General features: G+C 38.7%; 1 protein-coding gene across 1 annotated transcript in view; it reads left to right on the forward strand.

Moving 5' to 3' along the window:
• Positions 1-15,457, forward strand: part of LOC103275444 (low-density lipoprotein receptor-related protein 2) — a gene marked incomplete at its 5' end in the record, with an annotated part of 74,785 nt that overhangs the window by 37,754 nt on the left and 21,574 nt on the right. Inside the window, 6 exons of the mRNA XM_008072848.2 lie at positions 2,742-2,864; positions 5,991-6,119; positions 10,173-10,304; positions 11,257-11,388; positions 13,075-13,218; positions 14,926-15,091. Coding sequence (XP_008071039.1) covers positions 2,742-2,864; positions 5,991-6,119; positions 10,173-10,304; positions 11,257-11,388; positions 13,075-13,218; positions 14,926-15,091 — 826 coding nt within the window. The remainder of the gene's footprint in view (positions 1-2,741; positions 2,865-5,990; positions 6,120-10,172; positions 10,305-11,256; positions 11,389-13,074; positions 13,219-14,925; positions 15,092-15,457) is intronic.

Genomic DNA, 15,457 nt, shown 5'->3' on the forward strand with positions numbered 1-15,457 from the left:
GGCTCAGGCAATCCACTCACCTCAGCCTCCCAAAGGCACGGGATTACAGGCTGAGCCACCGAGCCCTGCTCCTTACATGTGTTTTTAAAAAGCTCCTTATTTTTTTAGTTTAATTCCCTCGTTGATTTTAGTGAAGTGAATGATAATAGAATGTGTTTCTATAATTTTTGTTTCATACTTTGAGTCACTGGAGAAACTCTAGGGCAAAAGTTCTCAAAGTGTCTTTCCTGGATTAGGAATGTCAGTATCATTGGGGAACACGTTAGAAATGCAAATTCATGGTTGCACCCAAGACTTACGCAATCTGAATAGAAATAGAAAATCAAGACCAAGAAAAGTAAAGGAAGGAAACCCAAAGACCCTATTGCTTAAGCTCTTTTCCCCAGATGGCCCTAATTTTGTGAGAAAATTAAAGGGCTCAGCAATTTTTAGCTTAGTAAGCCCTTCAGGTGATTCTAATTCAAGCTAAAGTTTAAAGATTTTATACAAATAAAAACCCTCAATCCTGGAGAAGGGCCTCTGGAAATATTCCTGCTGGAACTCTTGATTTAGCTCCCAGTGTGACTTGCTTCTCAGGGTCACACTGCCTCTTCCATTCCCTTTCATAGCTTCATCCCTACTCATTCTTAGCCCAGAGATTTGACTCAGAAAATACATTGGAGTATTTCATTCCTTCCCAGATAACTTGAATTAGTGTACATTGTATTTTCACAGTGGCAGCCCAACATTTTTCTTGCCACTTCTTTTCTTGTTAAGAACTAGCTTTGTTTTGGCCAGGCGCGGTGGCTCATGCCTATTATCCCAGCACTTTGGGAGGCTGAGGTGAGAGGATTGCCTGAGCCCATGGGTTCGAGACCAGTCTGGGCAACTTGGCCAGACTTCATCTCTACAATAAATAAAAAAATTAACCAGACATGGTGGCATGTGCCTGTAGTTCCGGCTGCTTGGAAGGCTGAGGCAGAAGGATCACCTGAGCCCAGCAGTTCAAGGCTGCAGTGGCCATGAGCATGCCATTGCCCTCCAGCCTGGGCAACAGAGGGAGACTCCAACTCAGAGAAAAAAAAAAACAACTATCTTTGTTTTGTTTTTAACTTAATAAATCTTGGAAAATATTATATATTTTTTTTTAAAAAGGAACAGAGTTTTGCTCTGTTGCCCAGGCAGGAAAGCGTGGTGCAATCGTAGCTCACTGTAGCCTCAAACTCCTGGACTCAAGTGATCCTCCCACTTCAGCCTCCATAGTAGCTAGGACTACAGGCATGTACCACTGCTTGCTATGTTTCCCAAGTTGGTCTTGCACTCCTAGACTCAAGCAATCCTCCCACCTCGGCCTCCCAAAGCACCTGGGATTACTCTTAAGCATGTTTGAGTTTCAAAGACGTCCTTAGGAAGTTGCTTCTCTACATAAGATAAAATTCCCATGACTAGTAAAAATAAATTTTTGGAGAGCCAAGGACACAGCATAGTAAAAAATGACCAACATTCTTTCACAGCAAATAATTCTCACGGTAGTTCTATTAACAATACTTCCAAGGACCCGCTCTTGGATCTGACTTTTTTACCCCCAACCCAACCTTATTACAAAGTCTGTCCTCTTGATCCCTGTTTGTGGTGCTGGAGGCAGAAGGAAAATCAAACATCTCAAACCCTCCATGTAAAAGAAGAACACATGTATATTGGGTTCACTGAATCCACGTACATACATAGAGAATCATGTCCCTTATACTGAACAAGTAAGGACCTGGGTTCTATCCTTGGGTTCCTCACAGCTGTACAGGCAGCAGCTTGAGGTCTCACTCTGGACAACAAAATGAGTCAGAAAGTTTGACTGTGAAATATCAACTTTAAACATGAGAGATGAGGGGGTTCAGGAAGAAAAATCCATCACATTGTAAAACTTCAGTAAAAGGCTTCATGCAAGCTGGGCTCAGTGACTCAACCTGTAATCCCGCGCCTTTGGGAGGCTGAGGTGAGTGGATTGCCTAAGCCCACGGGTTCAAGACCCATCTGGGCAGGCGAGACCTCATCTCTACAATAAAATAAAAAAATTTAGCCGGGTGTGGTAGTGCGCACCTGTAGTTCCAGCTACTCGGAAGGCTGAGGCGGAAGGATTGCCGGAGCCCAGCAGGTCGAGGTTGCGGTGGCTGGGAGCGGCCACTGCACTCCAGTCTTGGGCGACAGAGTGAGACTCCAACTCAAAAAAAAAAAGGCTTCATGCTCTAAAACCCCATGACAACTGCCATCAGAAGAATCAACACAATCACTCCTTGCTGTTAAGAGAAGAGCACATGTGCAGTCCTGCCATCCTGTCCAGCTTCATGGCCACCACTGTCCTCACTCTGTGCTCCAGCCACAGAGACCTTTATTCGGGTCTAGAAGCCTGCCATGCTTCTTTCTGACTCAGTATCCCTAGGAACCCTGTTCTGACCTTTCCTCCCCCGATCTACATCCAATCTTTCTGTAGATAATTCACAGTTGTATGGAACGGTTATTTGTAAAGTCTGTTCCTCTGCTAGGATGAAAGTTCCCTGAGGACAAAGACTGTGTCTTTCTTGTTCCCATCATATCTAGTGCCTAGCACAGTGTCTTTGGTATATACTAGATACTAGATCTATTGATTAATCATACCAGTAAATGAATGAATGAATGAATGAATGAAGCCTGGTGCTGACATGAGAGTAGGAATTTCCACTTATGTACTACTCTTAACTTGTAATTTCATTTTCCACATTTTCTTTCAGCGAGTATTCCCTGTGATTCACCAGACCGTTTCCGATGTGACAACAATCGCTGTATTTATAGTCATGAGGTGTGCAACGGTGAAGATGACTGTGGAGATGGAACCGATGAGAGAGAGGAGCACTGTAAGTCAAAGTAGTCAAAGGCGAGAAAGAAAAATGAAGGGCCCCAGATTGTCTGCAGTATGCAAAACTGTCCCTCTGGGATTTCAGTATGTTCTATGGAGGCTTGAGACTGCAGATTTCTGCTGACATAATTGTTTACAAGATCACGCAAACACATACATTACTCAGATGCAACTCTGCCCACTTCTTCCTATCTTGTTTATGTGACATGTTGGTATATTTCTTAATTTTTCAGTCTTCTCCCTCCCGCCATAAGAAAATAAGAACAAACAGAAAATACTGGTTGAGTCATACTTCACAAATTATTGGTTTATTTGTTTTCAAAGATGAGATTTGGTCATTCTTCAACCTGGAGTTGCTAACTGCTCATCTAGGCATGTGAATGAACATTCTTTTTCCATGCCCAGCTGCAAAGATCGTGTTAAGTAAGGCAGCACTGATGTTAAAAGAGCTTATCTAATAGCCTTCTTTAAAATGAAAATTCATTTCCCAGAAGAGAAAAATAGATAAGATTAGTTTAAAATAGATGCTTCAAGGTGGCTGCATTTAATATTTTAGGTATTGAAATATCTGCTTTTTCTTACTTTGAGAATGTTTTAAAATTTATCCATTGGAGGGGAGAGTTGATCAATTTTCTGGGCAATTTAATTTGACTAGAAAAAAGTCAGTGTGGAAAGTTATTTTCCCTGCCTCCAATTACTTTTTTTCCTAAAAAGGACATTATCTGGGAAATGAAGATAAATGCCTAATTTTTCCACTTTCCACCCCTTTCATTGATATGGCCCTAGAATGCTGTGCCTTAGAATGTTCAAATTCAGCTCCCATGCCAGAAGGGACTGTGTGTTCAAGGAGGGTTTTGACAGTGATGCAATGATTAAGTTTTTACTATTATTATTATTATTATTATTGGCAGAGATGTGTCTGTGGCTATAGCATTGTTAATATGTTTATTTGAGGCATAGAACAAAAGGATAAAAACCCAGAAATAAAACATTTTTCAAAAAATGTGAGTAGGTTTCCCCCTTCCCTTTTGCTCTTTAAATTTCCCCTTCTAAAAATGTCAATTTAAAAAAAATAGAACAAGACATTTCTAGCACATGGTCAAATCCCAGAGTGGAAAAGAATCAATAAATTTTTATTCTTTTCAAGGAGCAGGACTTTAGTCATAGGACGCATTGCCAGCCATCACGATGGGCAAACTTTAACTTTTCAATGACTTCAAACAGTAAAGGTTTATTTCTCACTCATGTAAAGTTTGATGGTGGTCAAGCAGCTCACCTCCATCTTATACACAGTCTTAAAGGATGCCAAGGCAAGAGAAGAGAGACATGGTGGAGACACACAGGTTCTTGCTTTCCTGGACCTGGAAGTGACACACTGCTGCTCACAGGCCACCGTCAGAACTTGTCACACAGCCCTAGTCTAACTGCAGGGGAAACTGAAAAAATGCTGAAGTGCCTGGATATTTAGTAAGTACCCACTCTTCCTACCACAATGGTGGTAGAGTCAGATAATGAGGGACATTTGGACACAGGAGCTCTTCCCAAAGCAGAGGCGTGACCTAATCAATAAATCTCCTCCACTCCCCAACATCTGCACAGGGTGACCATATAATTTACTCTGTAAGCCAATATGCTTTTGAAAGTGAAGGCGAGTGCTCTTAATAATTTCACCAGGACAACAGACATAAATCAGAACCATCTTGACAATATTTGTCATCCTAGCCCAGTGGTACTTCAGCATTGCTACAAAATAGTGATTGTAATGAATCTCTAATTCTTTCTTTCCAATGGGAGTGTGTATTTCAATTGTGTTGCCTGTGTTTTACCACTGTCTATTGGGGGCAGGTGGTACAGATAAAATTAGTCTATTAATTTATGGGTCTCCAAACCAAGAAGAACCACATCTGGAATTGATGGAGTGACTCCACCCAGAGGTCCTGTATCTCTGTACTGAATGGGATTATGAACCCATTTCCCTTGGGGAGGGGCAAAGAGTGTTCTGTGAGTGAGAAGACAAGCATAAAGGAATACTAAGGAGTTTCTCCTTGTCTGTTTTCCTCTTCGAACGAAGACGGAACAGGGGAATAGACCCTCATTAGGGGCCGCACAGCTTTCCCAGCCCACTTCCTGCTTGTAGAAAGTCTGGGGTCCATGAGTTTTTAAAAGTCTCAAATAGTCACAGAACTTTGGTTTATTGGTTATATGTTTCTCTCAGAAATCTATCAGGCTTTTAATCTGTTTCTTGTCAGTTCTGAAAGTAAATACCCTGAGTTAGTGTTCTTTTTGAGACATAATTCTCAAATCTGCTTCATTTCTTTGCTTTTTTTTTTTACCCTCATGTACCTCCATGCAACTGATTGTCACTTCCATTCAGATCATCTAGAAAAATAGATGGGCCGTCATGTGATCCAACTAAGAGGTTTTACTGCACCTTTGTTTTCTCAAAGCCTTTAAAACTTCAGACTCCTACTGTTTGGGATCCAGATGCAATTGGCTTTTCCATACTGCAAATTTCTGCGCTTTATTATTATTTTTAAAATTTCTATTTGAAAATAAATACGTTCTTCCCTTAGCCTCCCTCTTCCTTATCTCCATCTTTTTCTGCCTCCAGTATCAGTTTCCTTATTGCTTGCCTCCTGACTGTTAAGCCAATGCCAAATATTCTGTGTTTTTGTTATGCAAGTACCCCACACCTCTCATTATTCTGTATTATTCAGTGTAATTAATACTAGCTGCCACTATCAACAAATCCCAAAGTCTCAGTGCTGTGGCATAATAAGGACTTATTTCTTATTCATGAAGGTCAGCGCAGGTTGCACAGACCTGCTGCATCTCCTAGCTATGCCACCTGGAACACATGGCTTCTTAGCTTGCTGTTGTAGCCTAAGAGACATGAAGGAGGCACATGGACTTTACATTGCTTCAGTCATGTAGAGACATGTGTAGCTAACTCATAGTTCATTGGCTAGAACTAGTCACATGATTCTAACCCAGCGTCAAGAGAGATTGGGAAACTAGGAAAGCACTTGTTTATTTGGTAAGCAATAACTGTCTCTGTCACGGAAGGAAGCATCTTGTTTCATAGAAGAAAGTTTTGACTTTCACTCTTGTTCTTAAATTGCAGGTAGAAAACCAACCCTTAGACCTTGCACAGAAAATGAATTTAAATGTGGCAATGGGCATTGCATTTCCCATGACAGTGTATGTGATGATGCCAATGATTGTGGTGACTTTTCTGATGAAATGGGTTGCAGTAAGTAAATGCTTATTTTTATAATTCATTGTAGTAACTCAGGCTTATCCAATTAAAGCATGCAATGACATTAAGTGTATGACAACCACATATTTCTCCTTAATTTATTTTTTGCTCTGAATTTTAGTCAAACCCTTATCTACCTGTAATTGAGCACTTGTTCCATGCCAGACATTGGGCCAAACATTCTACATGGGTTATCTTCATTTCAATCTTATGGTAACAATCTTATGAGTCAGTTGTTATTAACCCTCCTTTTTTAATATACAAGCGAGGAAACTGACTTAAAGGGTAAATACCATAAATTGAACAGGTCTTACTGTCATTAAGAGGTAGAGTCAGAATTTGAACTCTGATCTGCCTCACTGCAGAGTACATCCTCTTCCTAGATCACCAGGTGCCTCTCATACTACATATTTTGTATATTAGTCTGCACATTTTAAAAAATCTTAAGCCAAGTACATTATCCTTGGCACTTGGAAAAACTACCAAAGATAATTGATCAAGATGAGAATACCACCCCAGACCTTGGAAAGAACATTTATTTTTATTTGTAAAGTGGAGGGAGATCTTTGTGTAGGAAAAGGATGATGAACATAGCCAAGAAGTGATTCTTGCTCAATATTTTGATGGGCATGTTGGAATTGCATGTTAATAATTCACATCTTTGTAATTTCTTTATCATGAAGTGCTTTCACATGCATTGTCTAATATGTACCCAGGTTAACCCCATTGGGTTGCTGTAACTGTCCACCTATATGAGGAAGGACTCAAAAAACCCCAAATTTATTTATTAAAAATTGTATAATTGTACATGTTTAAACTTCAGTCACCTTCAGTGTACTCTGTTTGGTGTACTATATCTATCGAGATGCTTTTTCCCTGCTCAAACTAGTTTTTGAACTAGTCAATTTTGATGCCTTTTAAGTGCAGTGAAACATTTCCCTTTGAGGACTTTTTCATTCAGGGAAACAAAGTCACTTGGGGCAAGATCAGATGAGTAAGGAGGGTGGAACCTGGGAGTCATGATGTTTTTGGTCAAAACTGCTAAACACTCAACTCAGTGTGGGCAGGTGTGTTGTCATGGTGGAAGAAGCAATCACTTGTTTGCCATAATTTGGGATGTTTCTTCCACAAATCATGATACAACCTTCTCAAAACTTCCAGATAAAAACTGAGGAACAAATTCTGAGTGTACTACACAGGGCCTGCCCTCCAAAAGATAGTTTCATATCTCTCCCTAGCTCCCCCATAGTAAAGCTAAGGGAGTTTAAAAAATGTGCTTGAGGTCACACAGAATGGTAGAGGTAGAATTTGGAAAGCCATGTGAGTCAAGGCTAGGGGAGCTGGCTTCTTGTCCTTCTGCCACTAGTTGCATCACTTTGGGCACACACTGGCCTCTCTAGGCCTTGGTTTCCTCACAGGAAGGAGGGAGTTCTGTTGACTTAGTCATCTTAGTTAGCTCCATGTGCTTTCAACTTCTTGGACTTTAATCAATTTTTTTTTCCTACGGCATCCGAAGGACTTTCTGTTACCTTTTCTTTTTCATGAGTTACAATGGGCCATGAATAACTAAATCATATTGAGTTGGTTTGCCATTTATTTCACATACCTTCTTGGTGGGGCTTGGAGTCATTGACAGAATGAAGTGACTTGATTAAATATTTTAAAAGGATGAACATGACATAATTTGCAAAACTGATTGGCAGATTTGGGTTCTGACACCAGAGACTGATATGTGAATGGTTCCAGGAGTTTGGACTATTTCCAAGATGGACTTGGGTTAAATATTGGTTTCTCTTTTAGTTTCCTGTGCCAGTTTAAAGGCTTAAAATTGACTACAGTGCTTGGTATTCAAATGCCATTTAATTAAAAGCAGGGTTTACTTAAAGGAAATAAGTAGGATAGGCATTAGTTCTGGTGTGGAAGCAGCTTCTCTTTTCAGATATTAAGTAGATATGTGATAGAGAATTTATTCTTACTTCTGTGGGAGAATAATTTGAGGCATAGAATTCTTAGTTTTTGGATGCTACTAATACATTTGCCTTTATTTTTTTTCTCCCTCCTTCTCTCTGTTCCTTCTCCTCCTTCCTCTTTATCTCTAAAAGGATCACTGAGGCCTTCAGGGCACATGTTTGATTTGTTTTAATTTTAAGGTGTGCAGTGTGATGTTTTGATATATAGTGAAGTATTACTAAAGTCTAGCAAAGTAGCATATCCATAATCTCACAGTTACCTTTTTATTTACTTTTGGTGGTAAGAGCACCTAAAATCTACTTTCTTTGCAAATTTCCAGGAATGGAAAGACATTAACGTTTTTCTAGCACCATTCAGATATAAAGAAAAGAAGTTAACTTCAGGATGCAAACATTACTTATGTGGTTATAAAGATAGATTGACTTGCTGTTTCTCTGTATGGTGGCTCTTATTCCTTCTTCATAAAATGGAAAGCTGAGTGGTTTTTTCATTTGTCTGTTTTTTAAATAAATGAGTGTCATATGCCCAGGTTTGGGGAAATTGGTTGTTATATGAATTAAAATGGTGATTGTTTTCAAATGAACAAAGTTCCAAGAAAGATTTCAAATTTGAAGAATCATCCCACAGTGGTTTTTTTCCCAGTTATATTTATTTATTTGTTCTTTTAAAACAATTTTTTTTAAAGATGTGAGGTCTGACTTACTCGAGGGAGCACTTGATCAAGAAATGTTTTGCTTCCTGGAACTCCTAATCCCCTTATAGATTTTAGAGCTAGGAGGAAATTACAAAGTCTAATTATGCACAAGATCCAAAGAGGTTATGTGACTGGTTCAAGTATACCCAAATTAGTAAAAGTAAGTCATATTTATTTAGCAATGTAGAGGGGACCACTATCAACCTTACAGAAATTTAAAAGATAAGAGAATATTGTGAAAAACTTTATGACAATAAATTAAACAAACCTGAGGTGGTATATATATATATATATAAACACACATATATACATACACATTTTCGGGAGGTTGGGCACAATGGCTCACATCTGTAATCCCATCATTTTTGGAGGGTGAGGTGGGTGGATTCCTTGAACCTCAGAGTTTGAGACTAGCCTGGGCAGTATAGTGAGACCTTGTCTCACAAAAAAATTAAAAAAAAAATTAGCTCATCGTGGTGGTGCATGCCTGTAGTTGCATGTACTTGGGAAGCTGAGTTGGAAGGATCGGTTGAGTCCAGGAGGTCGAGGCTGTGGTGAGCCTATGATCGTGCTATTGCACTCCAGCCTGGGAGACTGTGAAACCCCAACTCAAAAAAAAAAAAATCTATTTTGATTTGAAGGAATTGAAAAAGGCAACACCACAGTTTCTTTGGCTAAAATATTCAGAAGCCAGTAGACATTTCGTCTGAGAGGTAGATGAAGCTTGAATCCTTCAGGGAGACAACCACTGCCCCCTTTTCCCATTATCACTGATTATGTTCATATTACAAAATTCCTCTCTATGTATACCAATTTATTACTCTAAAAACAGCTGTATGACTTATAACTCTATACATTTTGCTATAATATATATTATACATAAATAAATATAAACTGGCAATATTAGGCAAATGATAGTCTTAAAATTTTATAATTTTCTCCTATTTGTATCTTTGTTCTAACGTGTATCAGTGTCTTTTATTTATACATCTATCTATCAATCTCTACCTAATCTGCCTATCTACAATAGGATTAATGAGAGTAAAGCAGGTGGTAATAGTTGTAGAATGTCTGGCTTCATAGTTCTGGAGTCCAGAATTGGATGCTCTGAGGGGAACCTGGCAGCGCTGCATATAATGAGAAAATTGCCTCAAGGATTTAACGTTGCATACATTTATGTAAGTGGTATTCAGGCCCTCACCAGAAATTAGAATCCCGTTGCTTCTGAATACCCCCTATCTTCTCAAAATCTTCCGGAAAGGGATCATGTCAAGATGTCCTGTAGTTGGCTATGGATATGTGCTCCTTTTGATATACCACTTGACTGTTCATTTGAGGCTGATCTGTTTTGTAATGCTGGAATTTTGCTGTTTTTTTTTCAGATATAGGAAAAGAAAGAACATGTGCTGAAAATATATGTGAGCAAAATTGTACCCAATTACATGGAGGAGGATTTATTTGCTCCTGTACAACTGGATTTGAAACCAGTATTTTTGACAGAAACTCTTGTCTAGGTAGAGTATATTTTCTCCAGTTCTCAGAATAAGGAGAATCTTATGCTTTTTAGGTTCTCTATTCACTCTCTTTTATTAAATAAATTACTATTTAATTTCCTGAATGGGTCTACACTTTCAGTTTTAGGTCAGTAAAAGACTCAGTAATGCCCATTGCTTTTTTTCCTGCAAGTATGCTATCTTACCAGTACCTAGCAAAGTGCTTAGCAGATAATATGTGCTCAGTAATATCTGTGGAATTAATATGAATGATGAAGGCCTCATTGATGATGGCTGCTTGTTGTACCAGCATGTGAGATCAAAATCTTTAAAAAAAACACATCTTACTTTCTTTAAACAACCCATATTTATTATATACCTACCTAGGCCAGACATAAATAAGTTCTCAAGTATGAAGTCCAAAGGTGGCTTATCAAGGTGGTATGTGATGAGTATGATTTGGGGTGTCTTCATTATTTGGATTTACTGTTTCTAACTCATGATGTGTCACACTCAAAAGATGGCAAGAGTTCATGCAGGAGCTGAAGCTTAAGAACTCAATCGAAAACTAAATCAGTGGTTCTTGTTCCTGAAGCTAGATAGCAGAAGGGAAGTGATACCAAACAACAAAACAGATGCTTTCTGAAAGGGAAAATGTGCCCTGCTGTTGCACAGAATCATGTTGCTTCAGTTTAAATCCTTTTTTCCACTGCTTGCCGGCTTTGGGACTTTGGGCTTAAGAGCCGATACCTCTTAGAGTTTTTTGGGAAGATTAAATGAGGAAAAAACATGGGAAGCATGTTCAACAGTATCTGAAACTTATTAAGTGTTGCACAAATGTTGATGTCATTGCTTGTTTTCATCTGCACTCTTTTCCATGCTCGCTGTTTACGAACATGAATTTAAACATAAGCAAGGTCTCTAAGGAATGGATGGGAGCAGATTTGCATATTTGGTTTCATTTTGCCTACAGACATCAACGAATGTGAGCAATTTGGGATTTGTCCCCAGCAATGCAAAAATACCAAAGGAAGTTATGAGTGTGTCTGTGCTGATGGCTTCAGGTCTATGAGTGACCGCTTTGGAAAACGGTGTGCCGCTGACGGTATGATGGATTCATGTCGGGATTAATCAGGTTTTGGAAAAATAAAATACTAATGAGTATGCCACTCTAGGAAATAAACTTTAGACTCTCGGGAGTCTTATTTTTAACCTGCCAGCTACTTCTCTTCCAATATCTCTTCAATCTCTCCACCTTTCTCCTTCCCTGCCAGCTTAAAACAATAGCTACACCCCCAACAAATATGGAGCAATTACAACAAGAGTCAGGTGTTATTTATTACTATGGATTTGTCCACCTTGATAAAAACTTCAAGAAGTGGACATGATGCCCCTCTCCAGAAGGCTCAAACAGAACAAAAGCTTGCCTGTGGTATGGTCATCAACAGCAGGAAATGAATGAGGGCCTCTAGTACCCAGTCCACTGAGATCAAGGTTTGCAGCCCAGTCGTCCAAGATGGCGCACAAAAACCAGTCACATTGAATCGGGGGCAAATCAAGGACACTTTTCTGACATATCCCCTTTTTGCTTTCATGGACTACTTATCAAAGACAGAAAGGAGTCTGGTATATTCATAACTTCAGACATTAGTTTTATATTTTCAGTTAATGCTAATAACTGAAAATCAGGCCTGATAAAAAGCAATAATAAATATTAAAGAGAAAGAATGTAAGTCAGAAGTTTTATACTCTAAATTTCAGAGGTCTGAGTGAAATCATCATATCCCAGATAAGGGGTATAGGTCTTTGTTGTGAAGTTGAAGTTTGTACTAGAGTTTAAGGGACTTGATCAGAGAATAGCATTTTATTTTGTAAATGGCCAAATACAAACTGGGCTTTTAAAGCATACGTTTGACTAGCATACTTAAATATTTTACCTTTTAAACATTGTTGACAGTGAATGAAAACTAGGGTGAAGGCATTTGAACAGTTGGTCTGATAACTAAGCATCTAATTTTTAAAAAATGCTTAAACCTTTTAACTAAGGAGATGACTGAAATAAAGTAGAATATTCATACAAAACATAATGTCAAGATAGAGGGAATATATAAAATTAACTTTTAAAAGTTACTTATATTGGATTTGATTGACGTTATGCAAGTAAATTAAATTTTAAAAATTCTAGGCAATGCATCTTGGAATGAGTCAGCATTGGAATAGCTCCTTTAGTTAAAAAAAATTTTTTTTTTAAATCAAGAACAAGCTGGGTTTTTTTTTTTTTGTCATCAGCTAGAAGCTAAATTGGGTCATGGAGCTGATTACCTGTTAAAAGAAACATAAAATCTGTCAATAAAGAATGAGGAATGAGACCTTCCTGGTAAACTTTTAGTAAGGCTATAAATGTATTTCTTTTGTGAGACTAAATGTCTGTATTCTTGTCTGTTTCAATGTCAGTGAATATAGAAAAACAATTCAGTGAAAATGAGGACTCTATGTAGAAGGTCTCAGTCTTACTTTGTTCTAAATTACCACTGAGGACAAAACATAGAGGACTGATAATATCCCTAAGAGGAATGTTAGCTTTCCACTTGAAATGGAGACAGAAAGTCAAGTCATGGATTTTGCAACCCAGGTGGATAGTCCACTTGATTGATTAATTAATAGAGATCGTTGAAAACTCATGTGTTTTAAAAAGTGGGGTGGGTACCTGCTGTGAATTTTATATCTACTTTATATTTTAAAAGTTCAGGTAGAATTCAGACAGATAAAGTAGATTTTTGTTTATTTACAGGTAACCCTCCTTTGTTGCTACTGCCTGATAATGTTCGAATTCGAAAATATAATCTCTCTTCTGAGAGGTTCTCAGAGTATCTTCAAGATGAGGAATATATCCAAGCTGTTGATTATGATTGGGATCCCGAGGGCATAGGTCTCAGTGAGTATCAACTTTGGCATCTTTCATTAACATTGACCGACTTTAATGAATTTTAAAGTATTTAATTTTGAAGAATTTATTTTTGAATTAATGAACTTTATTGCATGAATAAAAGAGGAAGCACCTCCTATTCAGCATACTCCTGAGGTCTTAGTATGGCATTGGGTCTCAGCTAATCTTTCCTGACTTTTCTCCAAACTTCTCATCTCTGGACCACCTCACATCACCTTGTATTTAAAAATCTCCTTGTCTTTGCTCATGCAGATCCTGTTCTTCCCTACCATTGTATGCCTGGGAAATTTCTACTCAGACCTCAAAGACCCAGTTCAAATGTCACCTCCTCTATGACATCGTCTATAACTCCTCCTGACAGAGTTCCATGATTGCTCACCCATGAGCCTGTAGCATTTTATACATGCTTTCACTAAAGCTCATATTATACTGCATTATAGAATCAGTTACCCACATATTTTTCTCTTTACTCCCAACCGTGTGCTCCTTGGAGACAGAAATTGAGTAAAATTTATCTCCACATGCCTCGTGCCTGACTCAACATGTAATATAGGGTATATATGGTGGACACAAAAAAATTTGGTTGAACGAAGATAAAGTAATGTTTACTGTTGAGTCTCTTATGGTTCTATATGGTGTGTAGCAGATGGTAGTGGAATAGGAGTCAGAAAATGTGTCTACTCTACTTGCAAACTTGTCTTCTATGCCTGTCTCCCTCATCCACTGTCTTTATCATTTTAAATAATTGTAACAATTCTCTGAATCTCAATTTTTCATCTGTAAAACAAGAATAGTAGTCTGTTCTCCCTGCCTATCACCTCTGAGAATTGTTTTGAAGACTGAATGAGATAATAGATGGGAAATGTTTAAAAACTCTCAATGACTATGCCAATGTGGGATTCACTGTTGTAATTTCACATGTATTCATGCCATACAGTAAACTTTTCAAGAATGGTAAATACCTAGAAAAGCAGCAGGCACCCGCCTTCACAGTCCTATGCTTTAAAAGTGCCTGCAGCCTACTATCCTTCTGTTTGTACATAAATCAGGACTTCTCATTGACATGGCGTTTTTATTGCCACTGATCTTGAGCATGATTTCAAATTCTCAACGGCCTGTCCTATCCTGGTTTATCTATATATTCTGTTTTGGAAACCAGAACTTGATCCTAATAAGAGTGAAAAAAAGACTCTTGGCCAAAATATATTTAAATGAATATAAATAGAGATGATTAAGTAGTTCTCATTAAGTTATCAGTTGAGGCGTCTGAAGCTAATAGCTCACGTATGATAGGTTTGAAGGCTTGATCATTATGACTGCTAACCTACTGCCATCTGCTCTACACCATATAGAGCTGTGAGAGCCATATAGAGCCATGAGAAACTCAACAATAAGCATTGTTTATTTTCTCCTTCATTCAGTTAAATTTTTTGGTCCCTACCACATATACACTGTATTAGATGTTGGGTCAGCTGCTAGGCATATGGAGATGAATTCCACTCATTTGTCTCCAAAGAGCACATGGTTAGGAGATGGAGAGAAAAATATGTGTGACGTTGACGTGATTGAATTATTCATATTATAAGAACAGCGAGGAGGTAGAGATGTCAATAAATGAACAGTTCTTCACCTGATTAGACCCCAGTTCCTCTCTTACCTGATGTTCTCCACTAATCTGTGTGTCTTCCTCCATAGGTGTTGTGTATTATTCTGTGCGAGGGGAGGGCTCTCGCTTTGGTGCTATCAAGCGTGCCTATATCCCCAACTTCGAATCCGGCAGCAATAATCCTGTGCAGGAAGTTGACCTGAAACTGAAATATGTAATGCAGCCAGATGGATTAGTAGTGGATTGGGTCGGAAGGTAAATATACACACATTCCCCTCTTGCCTATTTTATTTTCCTGGCTAGAGTTCTCCACTGCTCACCATGGCACATGAGTTAAGCTGGGCCCACATATGGGTACACTCAGCCACTAGTGCAGCTGGGCAATGCCTGGGCTTGTTCTAACCCCAGCCACCATCTCTACTTACCCCAGGGAGTCCTGGAGACATGATTATTGCCAGGATTCTGTGGCTGCCATGAAAAAGTTTGGGAAAGCATCCAGGTCACGATGCTCTACTAGATCTAGTAAAGCATTCTTGCCAACAGAATTCTGAATTACAGAATTAACTTTCAGTGTGGCAGCACTGTTCATTTTGTGACGAAATGAGATTCTTCACAGTATCC

This window comes from Carlito syrichta, unplaced genomic scaffold (assembly GCF_000164805.1).
Source record: "Carlito syrichta isolate Samal-C Ts95f unplaced genomic scaffold, Tarsius_syrichta-2.0.1 Scaffold315469, whole genome shotgun sequence".
Taxonomy (NCBI): Eukaryota; Metazoa; Chordata; class Mammalia; order Primates; family Tarsiidae; genus Carlito; species Carlito syrichta.